At 54.6% G+C, this 20,298-nt stretch overlaps 1 protein-coding gene across 1 annotated transcript; it reads right to left on the bottom strand.

The window, feature by feature from the left end:
• Positions 1–1,365: 1,365 nt before the first annotated feature.
• Positions 1,366–19,217, bottom strand: SAV1 (salvador family WW domain containing protein 1). The gene is made up of 8 exons (XM_076052028.1): positions 18,904–19,217; positions 13,135–13,401; positions 11,108–11,401; positions 10,421–10,595; positions 9,395–9,556; positions 7,406–7,567; positions 3,742–6,968; positions 1,366–3,685 (listed from the first exon to the last, which is right to left on the bottom strand). Exons 1-7 carry the CDS (start codon positions 18,995–18,997, stop codon positions 6,695–6,697), a joined length of 1,428 nt encoding a protein of 475 aa, XP_075908143.1. The 5' UTR covers positions 18,998–19,217; the 3' UTR covers positions 1,366–3,685; positions 3,742–6,694.
• Positions 19,218–20,298: the final 1,081 nt, after the last annotated feature.

The raw sequence follows: 20,298 nt of genomic DNA, 5'->3' as shown, positions 1-20,298 counted from the left end.
CCCACCCACCCACCCACCCTCCCCCCTCTTTCCCCCCACCCACCCACCCTCCCCCCTCTTTCCCCCCACCCACCCTCCCCCCTCTTTCCCCCACCCACCCACGCCTCCCCCTCTTTCCCCCCACCCACCCACCCTCCCCCTCTTTCCCCCCCACCCACCCACCCACCCACCCTCCCCTTTCCCCCCACCCACCCTCCCCCTCTTCCACCCACCCACCCTCCCCCTCTTTCCCCCCACCCACCCCACCCTCCCCCTCTTTCCCCCCACCCACCCACCCACCCCCCCCTTTCCCCTCACCCACCCACCCACCCTCCCCCTCTTTCCACCCACCCTCCCCCTCTTCCCCCCACCCACCCACCCACCCTCCCCCTCTTTCCCCCACCCACCCTCCCCTCTTTCCCCCACCCACCCACCCACCCTCCCCCTCTTTCCCCCCACCCACCCACCCACCCTCCCCCGCTTTCCCCCCCAACCCACCCACCCTCCCCCTCTTTCCCCCCACCCACCCACCCACCCTCCCCCTCTTTCCCCCCACCCACCCACCCACCCTCCCCCTCTTTCCCCCCACCCACCCACCCACCCTCCCCCTCTTTCCCCCCACCCACCCACCCACCCTCCCCCTCTTTCCCCCCACCCACCCACCCACCCTCCCCCTCTTTCCCCCCACCCACCCACCCACCCTCCCCCTCTTTCCCCCCACCCACCCTCCCCCTCTTTCCCCCCACCCACCCACCCACCCTCCCCCTCTTTCCCCCCACCCACCCACCCACCCTCCCCCTCTTTCCCCCACCCACCCACCCACCCTCCCCCTCTTTCCCCCCACCCACCCACCCACCCTCCCCCTCTTTCCCCCCACCCACCCACCCTCCCCCTCTTTCCCCCCACCCACCCACCCACCCTCCCCCTCTTTCCCCCCACCCACCCACCCACCCTCCCCTCTTTCCCCCCACCCACCCACCCACCCTCCCCCTCTTTCCCCCCACCCACCCACCCACCCTCCCCCTCTTTCCCCCCACCCACCCACCCACCCTCCCCCTCTTTCCCCCCACCCACCCACCCACCCTCCCCCTCTTTCCCCCCACCCACCCACCCACCCTCCCCCCTCTTTCCCCCCACCCACCCACCCACCCTCCCCCCTCTTTCCCCCCACCCACCCCCCTCTTTCCGCCCACCCACCCCCCTTTCCCTCCAGCCACCTACCCCCCTCTTTCCCCCCAGCCACCCACCTCCCACCCCCCTCTCTCACCTCCCCCCCCCACAACCACCTTCCCCTCCCACCAGAATCAACCCTCAGTGCTGTGGGTGCCGTGCGGGGTGCCGTGCGGGGTGCCGTGCCGTCATTCATCACGACAGGAGCCAGGCACGACCATTTACACGATCCATTTATTCCACGCGGTAGTAGTTGTCACTCAAATCGTAGCATCATCATCATCATAATCTTCGACACCTCCCTGTCCACATTAAGACATTTACAAATAATATACAGCAGTTTCTATAAAACAGCCCGTGCATTGCAAAACGAGAAGACAAACCAAAGACGGGTATATATATACACTTATATATGTGTATATAAGTATATATAAGCCATCTCAGAATGGATTCCTTTGCTTTTGCAACCAACTCCTCTTCCTCCTCCTTCCTGCCATTCCAAAATAACTCGGAGGGATTCACAATCGGTTCCCTTGGGGTCAAATCCAGGCGATTAGGTCCGATAAACCAATTGTGTGGAAGCCTACGGGATTAAAACTCAAAGAGATAACGCAATAAGTTATTTACACAAAGCTGTAGTTCACAAAAAGCCCTATTGAAAGTGTATTTTTTTTACAGTTTGTGAAACGTCGATTAAAATGGGTGCCTGTTTCTGTATTGCTTAAAGTCCAGACTGCCGAAATATTACAGCTTCAGACGGGATTTTTTTTATCGAGTCTCAAATTCATTTAGGGCAGCGGTAAGGAACTTTACCCCTTACCGAGGGCCAAATAGGAATTTCAAACAGCTCTGTTGGGCAACCACACATCGCCAAAGACAAAGGTTCCGCCGTATAGCCTCAACAGACTTTAGGGGCAAGTGCTGTGAGCGAGCAACACCTACGAAGGCCGGCACTGTGGCACACTAGGGGGTGGGGGCGACAAGCACCACGCCCGGCCGTCTTTGTCTCCCCACTGATGACACACTACACCAGGTAATCATTTGAGGCCGAGTCGACCTAGGGGAGGCCCATGACCGGTTCAAATAACCGTCATTGACGTTGGTGGCCGTGAGCGGAAATCGAACTCGGGTGGGCAGTTTCGTAGCGCGGCGCGCTCACCGCTGCGCCACCGCTCCCCACCACCACGCACCTCGGCTACTCGAAGAGGCCCTTGGCTGTGACAGGGGCGGCCGAGTACGGCGCTAAAGCGATGAAAGACGGTTTACAACTCAACACGGAGGCTTTTGTAGCCGAAACGAGGATCCAGATTCGATTTTTGGATGAGGCCATGGTGGTGGTGGTTCATGCCACATTTCCTGTGAATGGCCCTCCTCTCCACCACCCGACGAGACTGTGCGATGTTTACACAGGTATTGTTTACACAGGTTTTGTTTACACAGGTTTTGTTGAGACGCGCCAATGTGTCGATTACATTGTCGCGCAACCTGGCTGCAAGGCTTCTTCATTAACGGACTTGAACACCGAGGTGAGAGTAACGTCGCGTGTTGATGTTGGAATTCAGCGAAAAGTGTTTGACAGCGAGGTGCTGAACAGGTCACTCACTAACCTAAAAATATCTTGTATGCAAAGCTCCTGCTGCACATTTCTACGATATGCATAGAAAGGATTATCGTCTTAATAGTCTGTTCATTATTATATTCACGTCATCAGTATAACTTCCAGCCGGCAAGTTTATTCTAAATAATTTATAGTAATGCTATATACATATATAAAGCCAATATATATTTCTTAAATTTAATTTTACATTTCTGAATGTTCATAATGGCCGTGTCAGAGATGCCGATCCGGCACCCCTGAGAAACTGTTTGAATCCGATTCCCCACTCGCACACTCGAGCAAAGCTAGAATGAGGCCCTTTGCCAGCGGCTTTTGGCTGGCCATCGAACAAAGACGGTCACCGCATCGCGCGCTCTCAAATGAGCTTCTGCGACCGTCTGGAACGCTCTCCCTTCCGATGTTAGGAAGCCACTGGAGCTATACACTTTTAAATCTAAATTGAAAACTAATTTCTTCAGAACTACGTTTTGCGTTTATTCTGTTGTCCTTGCTCCGCACCTCCGATTAGCATGGTTGGCTACGTACGATGCGAAAGAAGTTCAACGTACACACATTACGGTACAGGTGGTTTTTCCACCGACTATATGCCGATCCGAGCCAGAACCAAACCGTGAAAGGCTTCCCTCGCATGCCACCTGAATTTGGCTCGGGGCCACGCGGCGGGGGCTTACGCCGCGTTCACTGTGCGCTACCCGAGCAGCACGGGTCGCCTCCCGTAGTGGAAAACCACCTGGTGCCACCTGGGCCACGTCAGGCTGGCTGGGCGCGGCTCGGTTTGGTTGTACGGTGGTGGAAAATAGGTCGTAGAAGTGGGCAAGCGAAACGTCCTCTTCCGCTTTGACCAATTTGGAACTTGTTCATTCGTGGCACTTGGATGTTCGGGATTGCGAGCAGCAGCAATGATGAACACCGCGGAACCTCTTGGGACATCCGAATGAGCGCGCGAGAGGCTCCGGCCTTTGACACCGCGGAACCTCTTGGGACATCCGAATGAGCGCGCGAGAGGCTCCGGCCTTTGCCAGTGGGGCCACAGCCACCTTCGATGACGTCGGCGAGACTGTCGGCAGCCCACGGCAGCCTCTCCGCGAGAGCGACGCGAGACAGATCGGGACGCTGCGGCTCCCCAGCAACCATTTTCAAAGATGCACAAGGACTGAGACAATTGAGCTGATGGATTAATCGAAAGGCAGTCGTCGTTTCCTTTTCATTGTGGTCGATAACTGGGCCCCACCCCTTTAAAAATAGCGGCCACGTTCCGTGACGCAGCTGTTCGTGCCGATCGACGTCGCCGAGCCTCGCCCGTCCATCACCTCCCGTCCAGCGGCACATGTGGGGAAACTTGCCCCACCCCCCACCACGTCGTTTCAACGGCCGCGCCGGAAGATCAAACTGGTGGCCTGTAGATTTCAAGTCCAGTGCGCTATCCATTACACCGCCACTGTAGCATCCTTAAGCAAATATATATACACACACACGCACGCGCGCGCTAGCGCAAGATGAGCAGGACCGCACCCCTGTACACGTGTGCAATGGCACTGCCATTCTCAAACACCGCTCGGCAGGGGCGGTTTCTGCGCTGCGTGAACTCCCGGAACCACCCCGAGGCGAACCTTTCCCTTGCTCTTGTTGTATTTAGCGCAAATCCCCCTCATATTTACACCGACAGTTTACACCTCCAGCCGCGAATTCCGTTTACCTGCTTTGCATATAACAGTCGCAACGCAAACGGGAAGGGCGTTTATTGTTATTATTTTTTTAAAGTGCCAACAACAACCCTGCCTCCGTCTTGCATATTGTATCGTTACGCCGGGCCACTCGCAAACGCGACAGCAGATGGAGGGTGGGGGGCGGGGAAAGCCGCAGTCTTTGCGCTAAAAGTTCTCTCTCCGCGTGTCCCCCGTCTCTCTCGATCGCTTTCTGTGGCACGGCAAGGCCCCGTGCCCTCGCCGCCACTAGGAGGTCTCCACCGACGCAAGAGCCCCGAGGCCTCGGCACGGTTTCACCGGCCACAGGTGACGGTGCAGCGCTGCTGGCGGCGAGAGTGAATTTGGCGAACGGGGTGTTCGCAAGTCCCCGCGTAACTTTGTTTTTGCATCCGTTGTCAGGCGCGCCACACGCGCGCGTAGACGTGCGTGCGCGCGTAAGCACGCGAGCCCTGCAGACGCCCGGCATTAGCCGCAATCAAAGTAAATCGGAACGAGATCGGCGGCCGCACGGGTTCCTAACGGGCCGCACGCGTCCCTCGCGGCCGCGTCTCAGCCGCCTCGTGGTTGAACGGGACGGGGGGGGGGCCCCGCCCATTTGCCCCGCGTAGCGATTCCCGACGGGTCTTTTGCGCGGCAGGATCGCCGACGGCTGCAAGGGAAAACCAGTTGAGTACGAACGATATTGAATAATGATGATAATAAATACGGCCTAGTTCGGTTGCGGAGGCTGAAACTCGCACAAAAACAAATGGGGGGGGGCAGGGCCGACCGTGAATTCTTTACAGAGCGGTGCGGGTGAAAAGTTCCTTCCGAGAGGGGGATTCCGATGGACGTGGTGCGGGGAAGGGGGGTTCTCCGTGGCGTTGTCCTCCGGCAGCCGTTGCCGCGCCGTCGAGGTGCCGAGCGCGCTCGCGGGCGTGGAGAAGAATGAACCACGCGGCAACCGCGCCCAAGAATAACCGCCGCCGTCAAAAACACCGCCGCCGCCGCCGCCGCCGTTCTGTAACGGAGAGGCCGACACCAGCGGTCCCTTTTTCCCCATTTATAATAGCGACAGAGTCGCTCTGCGTCGTGTGTGGCGGGAAGCCAGGCGAGCTGGAGAGAACCCAAACCGTCCGCACAGACGGGTTCACAATCCCACTTGCTGCACGGCCATCTACGAGGCCAACCCTCACAGCCCACGTGGGTTTGGGATGAACCGCGTGCCCTGCCGGCGACTGCGCTCGGTCCGCAGGCGTGCGCTGCCGTGCCCCGCTCGATTACGCTCGACTCTCGACTTCTCCCAAGGCCTGGAAGTGAGGGGAAGGTGGCCTGGATAACGGATTCGCCGTTTGGCTACGCAGAGTGCAGGAGGTGTTTACCCAGCAGAGTTTGGGGTTTGCCGTCACGAGGGCGCCAAGAGTGAAGTTTCCCCCCCCCCCCTCGCCCTCCAGCCCTCTCCACCCGACGAGCGAGGTGCTGCTCGCAATGAAGCCAGGGCGTGCGCGTCAAGATTGCTATTCACTTTTTGGCAAGGTGGGCTAAATCCGCAGCCCACGGTAATCCGCTCACGGATTATCGGGAGTAAACCGGCGCTCCTGTTTTCCCAAGCCCACCGCGAGGGGGTGTGAGAGCCAGAGGGTGAGCAGGCGTGCGAGAGCGTGCCCCTTCACGGAGCGAGATCTACGACGAGGTAAAGGTGCAGCCCTACAATTTTATTTCTCGTGCTACTGCTGGCAGGGATGGGATTGTCCTCCACCGGAGGGAGCCCCAGACACGTGAGGAGAGGTCTGTGTACTCACACTTTACCCCACCACAACGGCCGCCCGTCGACTAACCGTGGTGAACCCATCTTTGCTTCTGGGTGGCGTTAACTGCCGCGCCGGGAGATGGAATGGAATTTGGTGACCCCTGGATCGCAAGTCGAGCGCGCTAACCGTTACACCAGCGTGACAGCATCGCGAGAGATCTAGGACTCCATCGGAACGATAAAATAGCAATCGGCGCCCCCTGCTGACAGACCCACAATGATGCCACAGGGGCCACTCTTGCGAAAGAGACTCCTTAAATTTTATACGCGTCGAGCGCCGTCACTTCAAGGCGCCTCTCCTCGCACCTGGTCAAACAAAACAAAGGTGGAGACTTGACACGCAGTCGTCAACCCCCCCTCCACGTTGGCCGCGGCTCTGTCTTCTCCACGACGTCCGGCCACGAGCACCGCCACCATCACCATGACGACGACTCACACCTTGGTCCCGTAGCCCTGCTGGTATGACGACGGTGCGTGGGCCCGGCCGCCATACCAGTGCTGCTGCTGCTGCTGCTGATGTCGCTGCTGATGATGATGCTGCTGCTGATGCTGCCGCGCCTCCATCTCGGAGAGCAGCGCGCGGCGGTAGTCCTCGTAGGAGCGCACCACCTGCTCCAGCTCCTTCATGTAGAGCAGCATGAGCATGCTCTGGTACGTGTCCAGCTCCGACACCTGGAAGAGCTCCCACTTGAGCTTGTGGTCGTACCTGCGCGCGTGGCGGAGCGGGAAGGGTTAGGCGAGGTTGAGGTGGCGGCGGCGAAGGTGACGGTGGAGATCATCGGCAGTGGTCGTGACGGCGTGGCTGGCGCCGGCGGAGAAGGTGCTTGCGGTGGCGAACATGGTGGTGGTCGTGACGATGGTGGTTGGTTGTGATGGTGGTACGGGTGGTTGGTGGTGGTGGTGATAATGGTACAAGTCGTGAAGGTGGTGGTCACCGTGCGAGCAAACGACCGAGGGCGCGAGCAAACGAGCGAGCGTACATCAGCGCAAAACGATGGATCGATCGATTGGGCGAGCAATACTTCATACGCGCGGGCGAGCGCCCAAACGGACGTGCGAGAGCGCGCCATCCTGCCAGTGAACGACCGCGGCAGCGCGCGAAAGTGCCGTCCGCCACGGACAAACAAACGAGCGAGCTCTTACTCGTGCGGGGCGTGCGCGTACACCAGCAGCCACTCGGGGATCTCGGCGCTGTGGTAGGGGTTGGCCGGCACCAGCACCGGCTGGCTCCGCACCGGCGGCTGGGCGTTGTAGAGCATCGGGGGCAACGCGCGCATGGGCGGAGGCTGGTCGTAGCGCAGGATGCTGCGGAGCAACGACAGAGCACGACGGCGGTGGTTACGCGAACGTCGCAAACCAAAGTTGCGTTCTCCCTTGCTACTTTGTTGTTGCTGACCAATTATTATTATTATTTCGCTCGTTCACCTCGGAAAGCCTCACACTCAGGACCAATTTTCAGGAGGGTCCTGTCAAGTTTTCACAGTAGGGGGCGACGCTCCTGCTGTGAGTGACCCCAACGGAGTAATTTGTCGGTGATACTTCAGCAGTATGATGTTTGCTCAATTCCAGTCACATTGTGCGAGTGTGTGTGACTGCGATTGTGTGTGTGTGCGAGTGCGTGTGTGCGAGGGGGCTAAACGGGCGCGGCACGGGCTAGAGAAGAGATGGAGTGATGTGGTACAGGAGGACGTGGAGCTGAGTGGACTTGCCGATGACTGGTACCAGCAGTGTCAAGATCGGCCTCTGTGGAGGAGGCTCGTGAAGGACGCTACTGGGCAGTTGGAGGCAGTCGCCCTCCAACAACAACGGAGGGCGGAGGAGCGACGCTCACAACAACGAGCGGAGCGCCAGGTGGCTAAAGCACAGCAGGTTGGCACAGTAGGGGGCACAGGTGGTGCATCAGCCAGCCATCTCAGTCATCTTAGTCAGCCGACCCGTGGCACTTGGGTCTGCCCCGTGACCTCCTGCCAGCAGGCGTTCGACACTTCATGTGGCCTCAAGGTGCACATGGCCTGGCACAAGCGTCGTGGTGACGTCACCGCCACTTAGTGGCGAATGGCGGTTGTTGTTGTTGTGATTGTGTGTGCGAGTGTGTGTGTGCGAGTGTGTGCGTGTGCGAGTGTGTGTGTGTGTGCGTGTTTTTGTAGCTGTGGGAAGAAACTGGAGAAACCCGGAGCGAGCCCACGCAGAACAGGGAGAGAACAAACAAATTCCACTGCACTCACGCAAACACACAAACACACTCTCATTCACACTGCGTCGAACCGGGGGAAAACAGACAAACTCCACGCGGATCGAAACAAAGCCCTTGTTGCGGCGAGGCACGAGGTGTTACCAACCCGGAGCGGCTCCCGTGGGGGGGTGAGGCCCGAGTAGCTCTCGACAGCCCTCTGCCCAACGGCGAGACCTTGGCTCAAACCAGAGTGGTTAATTTACTTGTGTGTTAGCCTCGCCGATGGATCGCAAGCAAACAGAAAACGATAGCAAAACGACTGTCGGCTTGCCGCACAGACCGAAGGAATGGCTAACAATGAAAATAAAGTGCAGCCCTGTGTGTGTGTATGTTTGTCACAGGTGGTGCATCAGCCAGTCATCTCAGTCAGTCAACCCATGGCACCCGAGTCTGCCCCGTGACCTCCTGCCAGCGGGCGTTCGACACTTCACGTGGCTTTAACGAGCACATTTCTTGGCACAAGCGCCTTGGTGACGTGTTAACAGTCATAACAACGCCACCAACAACATACACAAACCCCACTAACAAACACCATCACCTCAACCGTACCAACAAATCCACTGATGACCACCACCATAACACCATCACCAAATACAAAGATCCCCCGTATAGCCTTAACAGACTTTTGGGACAAGTGCTGTTAGCGAGCACCTATGAAGGCCGCCTTGTTCTCCCTAGTGGCGATGTTTTTACGCACCACACCAGGTACTCATTTGAGGCTCAGTCGACCTAGGGGTGGCCCAGGACCGGTTTAATAATCGTCACTGATCTTGGCCGTGAGCGGGAATCGAACTCGGGTTGCCAGGTTCGTAGCGCAGCGTAGCGCTAACCGCTGCACTGCCGCCCCCCCACACAAGTGAACACACACGCGCACACACTCGTTTTACGTCGGAGCGGACCTAGGTGCACAAGGGTGGCGGTACTGCGCCTTGCGGTTGACGTGGTCCACGTAGTAGAGGCCGAACTCGGGCGACTCGACGCGCTCCCAGCCCGGGGGCAGGCCCTCCCTCTCCAGCGGGTGGCTCCAGTGAGTGGTGTTCGTGTTGTGGTCAATGTAGTACCTGGAAGGGGGCACAGCAAACACAAACCTGTCAACCCAGTACCCTACCTAGTAACAGGCCAATTCAGACCTTGTTGGTCGCCCCGTGCCCCTTATAGATCTCAACGTTCACCCAACAAAGTCCCAACACCAGGGAGAAACACAAACAAATAGACAATAACCACTACTACGCTCACCACTAGTACATTTATCACTCACCACTTGTACGCTCACCACTAAACCTGTTAACCCGTGATCATTGCCCTACCTTATTACAGACCAATTCAGACCTTGTTGGTCACCCCGTGCCCCTTATAAATCTCAACGTTCACCCAACAAAGTCCCAACACAAGGAAGAAACACAAACAAAGGCATTTTTTTTCCCATAATGAAACGGCTGTGCGCCCTATGGACCTGAAAATTTTATTTGCCTGTACAAGAATACGGGGTAAACCGTACGGGATGACAGTGATGTAAACACCAACACACCTGAAGACGACCGTTTGTGTTATGGTCGAAACGTCGTGAGAATTTTTATTGTTTTATATATATTTTATTATTTTGTTGTTTCCCTTCAATGTGACTTTACCGAAAGAACTAAGAATACCACCACTGCAGTTTACCATTTCCCTGTTCCGATGACGGATGTAAAAGGCCACACGAGGGAGGTTACGCGTGGCACAGTTTGGCACCAGCTATCACGGAGTGTGGTCCTGTCACTACAGTTCTCTGCGGTGAGTTACAACGTCTTGAAAAACAGCGGCACAACTACGCCTCTCTAAATAAAATAAACGCTGAACCCGCTCGCGCGTTCCGAGATCGGGCGGTGAACAGGACACCCACCACCCTGCTGACGTCTCCACGGCACGAACTGCAGCGTCCTCACCTGCGCCCGCGGATCGTCCAGTCCACCGTCCAACCCGGCGGCAGCGGGAGATCGTCGGGACCTGGCGGACCGGCCGAGCCAGGCGGCGGCAGCTGCTGCTGTTGCTGCTGCTGGGAAGCAGAGGCCGCCGCGAGGCTTCTCACCGACTGGGTGCTCACGACCGAGCGAGGTTGCCCTGTGAGAGAGGAGGACGTCAATAAACAGGGCAGTCCATCAGCCCACCAGGCCCCCAGCCCACCAGCCCACCAGTCCATTAGCCCACCAGCCCATCAGCCCCCAGCCCACCAGCCCACCAGCCCACCAGGCCCCCAGCCCAACAGCCCGCCACTCGACGAACAGTCAGGTCGGAGGTGCGACAGTGACATCTGCGACTCCGTACGGCAAATCCCTTGTTATTCGCAAACTCGCTGTCCATGATTTTGGCTGTCTGCGAAGAGCATCTGGAACTCTACATGACTACTGTATCAAGAGAGAGAAAGAAAGTGATGGGATTAAGCGATGAGAGAGAATGTTTCATGAGAAAGTGAAGAGATACGTGATGAGAGAGCTATTATGATAATTTATGTATTTAATAACTTATTAAGTATTTACTTAAAGTAATTCATAAAAAAAAAGTATCCCTCGTCGCGAATAACGAGGGAATGCTGCAAGGCACTTCCGTCACAGGGCCGTAGGCTGCCGGCGTACCTTGCTGCGGCCTGCGCTGCGCGGCACCGGGCCCCCACCGCGCCTGCACGCCGTACGGGTCGCCCGCCGGCCCCACGGCGCCGGCGGAGGCGCCGTACTGCTCCGCCGGCTGGTAGGCCTCGCTGTAGGCGCCGCCGCGGTAGTCGTCCTGGTAGGGGTCGGGCGGCACGCGCCGGTGCGTCTGCGGCGCCGGCTGCTTCTGCGGGCCCTCGTCGGCGTAGTAGGGGTCGGCGGGGTAGAGGTAGTGGGCACCGTCGGAGCCGTTCTCTCCCTGCTGGTCGGCGGCGACGTAGTCTGAATCGCACGCGAAGCACGGGGTCACGGGGGCCGCCACTCAAACGTTCGTCTGTGGTGTGGGGTGATTGGCCGGGTGGCCAAGGTTGCCGCGGTGGCTATGAGATGTTAACTACCTCGCCTGGTATACAGCAGGTCGTGGGGTCGAACCCGACCCGGACGCCTGCTGCTGTCTATTTGGAGGTTGCGTGTCTCTCTCTCCCCGTGATATCGTTTAGAGTATTTGGTTGCTATACATTTCCACGTGATTAGCCACTTCGTTGAGTTATTGTTTGTGGCCAGGTCGCTTCTGAAAAAGAGCTTCATATCTCAGTGGGCTTTACCTGGTAAAATAAAAAAAGTTTCATTTAGGCTCCGAGGTCAGAGCTGTGAGCTGGCACCTTTAAGATCCTGGGTTCTGAACCCAGGTTTCAGCCACTTGTACGTATGCGCTGTATGTTGAACTTCTTTCGCACCATACGTAGCCAACGGTGCCAGTTGGAGGTGCGGGAAATAATAATTGTTTAATAATGATTTTGTCACTCTCGGATAAGGCTCGAGCGCCTTGATGTGATGCGGAGGCTTTCACGACCAAATATTATGATCCAAAATGAGTTTATTTTGGGTTAGATTGTCGTCGCGTAGTGTATCATGCCGGTTTGTCTTCACTGTAACCCTCCGCCACCCCAACAGAGCCAATCAAATCGCGTTGACACGTCGTAGGCAAATTTGCCCCGATCAATTGTTTTTTCAGCAAAAACGTTCATAAGCAAGCGGAATGTAAATATTTTTAGCTCCAAGTTTCGCCGGAGACTACACCCAGCGTCATCAGGCGGTGAACCTTACGTCGGACGAGCTCGCTCACGTCCCCGCCTCCCCGACAATGGAAAGACTTTGTGACACCACCGACCTGCCTCCTCCGCATGTCGCTGCTAATAGGCTATCCACAACGTATCCGTTACGATCGATTCAAGTAGATTTCTAACGATCGCCATGAAGCTGTGCGTCGCGCGCATAACACCGAATAATTTTTCAATCAATGAAATGTGAGCGTGCGTTTTATCGTTTTTCCCTCTGGCATCGGGGGTCACAATGAGAAAGATCATTTACATTTAGAGTACGGCTCTTTTGTCGATATTCTGCTGGTTGAGGGCCTATTCAATGCCGTGCAGGCCACAGGAGCTGTATGACCGTACTTCACCACGCTGCCCAGTGCAGACTGTACACGGGGAAGCGACGCTGTGGCACGGTTAATCAATGGATATTGGCAGCGCTGCCTTATGCCACGCACGGATCGGCCATCGCGTGCCGTCGTGACCATCCAAACTTGAAAAGTTACCCACAAATTACTCAATCGGGATCACACAGCAGCAGCAGCAAGCAGCATCGCCGCAACGTGCTACGAAAACTTGGCAGGAGACCTCCTGAAAGGAACCTTAACACTCAGCGAGGCTTTGCTGGGTAAACAAGCGTAATCTCAACAACAACAGCAGCAGCAGCAGCAGCAAAAACATAGCTCCACTGCAGCCTCGGACCGCCTGCTTTACGCACAACGGTCGCTCGCGAAAATCCAAGCGCCATGCAGGCCGGAACCTGCTTGGCTTCCGGCTCCGACAAGGTCGGGCGAATCCCAGGCCAACCCGTCATGGGCTTGTATCAGAAACTCTCTCACGATCACGTGCACGCGCGCACTCACGCCGTCGCCGTACAATCCTCTCCCCCGCCTCGCGAACTCACGCCGGCGCTCTCCTCACCGTACTCCCGCGGCGCCACCGCCGCCGCTCCATAGCTGTAGGCGCCGTGGGGGGGCGTCCGCCGGTGCTCCCGCCAGCCGCTCTCCGCGGCTTGGCCCCCCCTCAGGAAGCTGGTGTTCCGCGAGACGCCGGCGCCACCGCCGCCCGCGGACGACGAGACGACGGCGTTGCCGGCGCCGTCCTGGGCGCCGTAACCGGACGGTGCCGCGCCCGCCTCGGCACGCCGCGGAATGGTGGGGCCGTGCCGGATGAACGAGGGCATGAGGTCTGGGGGGGAGGGGGGGGTGGACGGGGGGGGCAGCACAAGCGAGAGAGACGCGCGCATTGGAAGCGCCGCAGCGGAGGAAGGAAAACCTTCGGCCTTCATTTTGCGCGGCAGGGCGGCTGGCGGCTGCGGAGACGCTCGTCCATCACGGCAAGAAGCGCCTGGGTTGGATCCCTGACACGGGCGCCCTGCCGTGTGGAATGTTCTCCCCCTGTTATCCGGGTTCTCTGGTCTTCCCGTAAATAACAAAAACCCACGCAATATGACGCCGGCTCATCGCGTGGCTGCTGCCTTCCCACCCCGTCTGCGGTTCTGCTGGACACCTGTGAAAAAGAGCTTTATAGCTCATCGGATTCTTCCAGTATAAATATTCTGATTCTGGACCCTCCTCGTGCCTCTAAGGTCGTTCTTTCTCTCTCTCTTCGAGAGCGAGGGGACACTGTGCGACGGCGCGTTACGCGTTGACTTTACCGTCGTGTTAACGCGAGGGAAGCAGACGCCGGCCATCGCATTCGCACGGTAAAGGCGAGCCGCTTCTCACGTGGTTTATCGGATAACGCCGTCTCGTAATGGCTGGTAGCCCACCAAAGGTCCCATTCGACTCCTCGGTAAAGTAAAGGTTCCACCCCCCCCCCTGCTTCAGAGAACCATCGTCATCGCGGTGTGGGGCTGCTTGGTAAAGTTTGGTCAAGTAACCAGAGACCGTCATACAGCAGCGGATTGACAAAAGGTCTGTACGTGTGCATGGGAACATCTTACAAGTGCACCGTCGCACGGGCTTGTAGATGAACAAGGGTTTGGCTGACCGTGTGGGTTTGTGAACCCATCTGTGCGGACCTTTGAATCTCGTGGGTTCGATCCCGACCCTGACGCCTGCTGCTGTATATTTGGAGTCTGCGTGTCTCTCTCTCTCCCGCCGTGGTCGCGTGGAATAATCTCCGGGTCGTCCGGTTTTCCCTTCCGCATTTAGAATCAACATCACGCGTTTAGAGTATTCGGCCGCTGTAAATTTCCACATTTGTCATAACTAGGTCGCTTCTCAAAATATATATAGCTCAGTGGGTCTTCGTTGGTAAAATAATAATAATAAAGAGTTATAGCCACCTCCTCACGGTTCCTGCCACATGTAATTAAAACACACACATTGGCCGAACATCTGAGTGTGGGACTTTCTGAAAGTGTCCCTAGACTTTGGGGAGGCGTTCCTGTACAAATAAAAGACACGTTTATTGCAACAAAAATAAGCACATTGTTATTTAGACGTTAACCTGTGGTACAATACCACGTATCATGGAAAACACAAGCAGCACAATGCAACATACACAATGCCAAGACACACACAGGGTACAAACAGGAACACAACACGCGAAACACACAGTACGCACCGTAAATACAACGTAAATACAGAGCAAGACACGCAATCGACAACACAAGGCAGACCGTGTACATGTGCGATGAACGCAAACAGCGAACAGCCACAAACACCACTCGCACGAGACACACAAACAAACACAAACCCAACACCACACGCAAGCAGTCGACAGAAGCGCAGCGTAAACACAACACAAAAACACAACATACAAGTAGGGGAACAGACACACAATAGCAACACAACACAAGTTAACACACACAGACAATACCAACACAACACAAGTTAACACACACAGACACACAATAGCAACACAACACAAGTTAACACAGACACACAACACAAGTTAACACACACAGACACACAATAGCAACACAACACAAGTTAACACACACAGACACACAATAGCAACACAACACAAGTTAACACACAGACACACAACACAAGTTAACACACACAGACACACAATAGCAACACAACACAAGTTAACACACAGACACACAATAGCAACACAACACAAGTTAACACACACAGACAATACCAACACAACACAAGTTAACACACACAGACACACAATAGCAACACAACACAAGTTAACACAGACACACAACACAAGTTAACACACACAGACACACAATAGCAACACAACACAAGTTAACACACACAGACACACAATAGCAACACAACACAAGTTAACACACAGACACACAACACAAGTTAACACACACACAGACACACAATAGCAACACAACACAAGTTAACACACACAGACACACAATAGCAACATAACACAAGTTAACACACACATACACAATACCGACACAAGTTAACACACATACACATAATAACAACACAAGTTAACACACAGACACACAACACAAGTTAACAAACAGACACAATAGCAACACAACACAAGTTAACACACACAGACACACAATAGCAACACAACACAAGTTAACACAGACACAATACGAACACAACACAAGCTAACACACAGACAGACAATAGCAACACAACATAAGTTAACACACACATACACAATACCGACACAAGTTAACACACATACACACAATACAAACACAAGTTAACACACAGACACACAGCACAAGTTAACACACACAGACACACAATAACAACACAACACAAGTTAACACACAGACACACAATAGCAACACAACACAAGTTAACACACAGACACACAATACCAACACAAGTTAACACACAGACACACAATACCAACAACACAAGCCAAGACAGGCACACAATACCAACACAACACAAGTTAACACACACACACAATACCAACACAACACAAGTTAACACATACACAACACAAGTTAACACACAGACACACAATAGTAACACAACACAAGTTAACACACAGACACACAATACCAATACAACACAAAACAACACAGCCACACAATAGCAACACAACACAAGTTAACACACAGACACACAATAGTAACACAACACAAGTTAACACACAGACACACAATACCAATACAACACAAGCCAACACAGCCACACAATAGCAACACAACACAAGTTAACACACACAGACACACAATAGTAACACAACACAAGTTAACACACAGACACACAATACCAACACAACACAAGTTAACACACAGACACAATACCGACACAAGTTAACACACATACACACAATAACAACACAAGTTAACACACAGACACACAATAGCAACACAACACAAGTTAACACACACAGACACACAATACCAACACAACACAAGTTAACACACACACCACAAGTTAACACACAGACACACAATAGCAACACAACACAAGTTAACATACACAACACAAGTTAACACGCACACAATAGCAACACAACACAAGTTAACACACACACAATAGCAACACAACACAAGTTAATACACAGACGCACAACACAAGTTAACACACAGATACACAATAGCAACAACACAAGTTAACACACAGACACACAATAGCAACACAACACAAGTTAACACACAGACACACAATACCAACACAACACAAGTTAACACACACACAACACAAGTTAACACACAGAGACACAATAGCAACACAACACAAGTTAACACACATACACACAATAGCAACATAAGGTAACACACAATACCGACATAACATAAGTTAACACACAGACACACAATACCAACACAACAAGCTAACACACAGACACACAATATCAACACAACACAAGTTAACACAGACACACAATTGCAACGCAACACAAGTTAACACACAGAGACGCACAATAGCAACACAAGTTAACAAACACACAAGGCGCACATACCACAGGACACACACACACACACAAAATACACACACATAGAAAAACACACACGATACATTCGACACGTACACACGCAGGCCACATACACATACCGGACATACACAAGCCGCACAGAACACACACAACATACAAGCGACACAAACACACGACACACACAAGCCACACACACAACACAGACATACACAAGCCGCACAGAACACACACAACATACATGCGACAAAAACACACGACACACAAACCACACACACAACACAGACATACACAAGCCGCACATACGACAGAACACACACAACATACATGCGACACAAACACACGACACACACAGGCCACACACACAACACAGACATACACAAGCCGCACAGAACACACACGCCGCACAGAACACACACAACATACATGCGACACATACATACACAGGACACACGCACGTCACACACACACGACAGACACACACAAGACACACATACCACAGAACACACACAACATACATGCGACACAAACACACGACACACACAAGCCACACACACAACACAGACATACACAAGCCGCACATACCACAGAACACACACAACATACATGCGACACAAACACACGACACACACAAGCCACATACACAACACAGACATACACAAGCCGCACATATTACAGAACACACACAACATACATGCGACACAAACACACACAAGCCACATACACAACACAGACATACACAAGCCGCACATACCACAGAACACACACAACATACATGCGACACAAACACACGACACACACAAGCCACATACACAACACAGACATACACAAGCCGCACATATTACAGAACACACACAACATACATGCGACACAAACACACGACACACACAAGCCACATACACAACACAGACATACACAAGCCGCACATATTACAGAACACACACAACATACATGCGACACAAACACACACAAGCCACATACACAACACAGACATACACAAGCCGCACATACCACAGAACACACACACGAAACAGAGAAAAAACACACACGGGACACACACGCAACATACACGCGACACATACATACACAGGACACACGCACGTCACACACACACACAGGACACACACAAGACACACATACCACAGAACACACACAACATACATGCGACACAAACACACGACACACACAAGCCACACACACAACACAGACATACACAAGCCGCACATACCACAGAACACACACAACAGACATACACAAGCCGCACATACCACAGAACACACACAACATACATGCGACACATACACAGGACACACGTACGTCACACACACAAGACACACATACCACGGGACACGCAGAGAAACACACAGGACACACATACAGGTCACACACACCACATACACACATAAGAGACACACACACACAAGACGCACATACCACACACACGGGACACACGCAAGACGCACATACCACAGATACCACAGACGCACACACACACACGAGACACACACACACGAGACACACACACGAGACACACACACACGAGACACACACACGAGACACACACACACACACGAGACACACACACACACGAGACACCACAGGACACACACACACGAGACACACACACCACAGGACACACGACACACCACAGGACACACGACACACGGGACACACACACACACGACACACACACCACAGGACACACACACACGACACACACGAGACACACACACGGGACACACCACAGGACACACACACGAGACACACACACGAGACACACGAGAGACACACACACACACACGAGACACACCACAGGACACACACCACAGGACACACACACGAGACACGCGCGGGACTCACTCCTGAGGAAAGGCGCCGCCTCCCGCTTCAGGTACCGGCCCTGCACCTCGCTGGGTTTGCTCGCCTCGTGTCGACTTTTCTTGCGCGACAGCATCGCCTCCCTCGCTCGCTCTCTCTCCAGTCTCACAACAACAACCACCGCCTCCCACTCACGCACGCACAGCCGCACGAGCTCCACCACCACCACCACCCTCACCACCCTCCTCCTCACGGGAGGCGCCGCGCGCCCGCGCCGCGCGGGGCTCGCTGCTGAGACGCGCACGGAGAAGGGGCCGCCATCGCGGCGGCCATCATCGTCGTCATCGCCGCCGTCGTCATCACCGCGCCCCGCCCCCCCACAACCCCCCCACAACCCCCCCAACCGCCGCGCCCCGCCCCAAATTTTTAATGCCGGCGTCGTGACGTCAGCACGTTCGCGCCTCACCTCCTGACGTCATCACGCACCCACGAATTCGTTCGGATCGCGTGCGACGTCGTCGGGTGACATCATCGCGCACGACGGTTTCCCCCCACCCCGCCGATGTCGGCGCAAGTGGGTCAGCCGGCGCGGTGAAGTCATCACGCACTAGTCGATGGCGTGCGGGTTACGTCATCACGCACGACGTAATGAGTGCGCGTTCCCTAAACAGCGCAGTTTGCCTGTATGTACACAATGTGCACGTATGTGCACGTATGATGAACTTATTTCGCACTGCACGTATCCAACCGCGCTAATCGGAGGTAACGCGATGCCACCGGGCCAGGCGATGGTGGCTGTGTGCACGTTGCCTGGCATGCAGCGAGGGTTGGAGGGTGGCAACATGTCGTGAAAAGATATTCTTTCGTGGGCGTCCAAGTGCCCTAACTGGCTCGCAAGGACTCCTCCTCCGCCTGTTCCATCTCGCGTAAAATGAGAGGGTTGCTTCCTCGCTCGCGTGAGTTTCCTCCAAAAAATTTAGGCTCATTCATTCGGCTGAAAACATTTCAATATCCAGAGTGGGCGGCAGAGCTTGGGCATAAATTATTGCTGGTGCCAGCTCTCTCGCCGCCTTGGCTGGGACTCATCCTCGCGCTCGCTAACAAGAGGGAATTATGTGCGGCGGCTTGGCAAGTTGAGATCACGAGCGCATGACATGCATGGGTATGCAGGCCAGGCGGCTCCCACCGCGGTCTATCAACTGCCGAAGGGCTGCGGCACGGCGCATTCTACTTGCACTCAACACAAGCGGTCCATTTTCTCAAATATGCTAAATGTAAACAGAGGAAAGCGAATTTGCCAGTTCCCAGCACCGAGAAGCACGTCATTGCCTCATCCCAAACCCTCACGACCTGCACACACCACGGGTTTGTCCAGATTTCAACCGGTTACATTTTGTACAATTTGTCCACGAGCCCAGACCAGATTTAAACTTTTTT

Source organism: Petromyzon marinus, chromosome 53, assembly GCF_048934315.1.
Source record: "Petromyzon marinus isolate PM22_M1 ecotype Great Lakes invasive population chromosome 53, UKy_Petmar_22M1.pri1.0, whole genome shotgun sequence".
NCBI classification, from domain to species: domain Eukaryota; kingdom Metazoa; phylum Chordata; class Hyperoartia; order Petromyzontiformes; family Petromyzontidae; genus Petromyzon; species Petromyzon marinus.
Note: the sequence above shows the minus strand (reverse complement) of the source record. Positions and strands in the feature narration are given on the sequence as shown.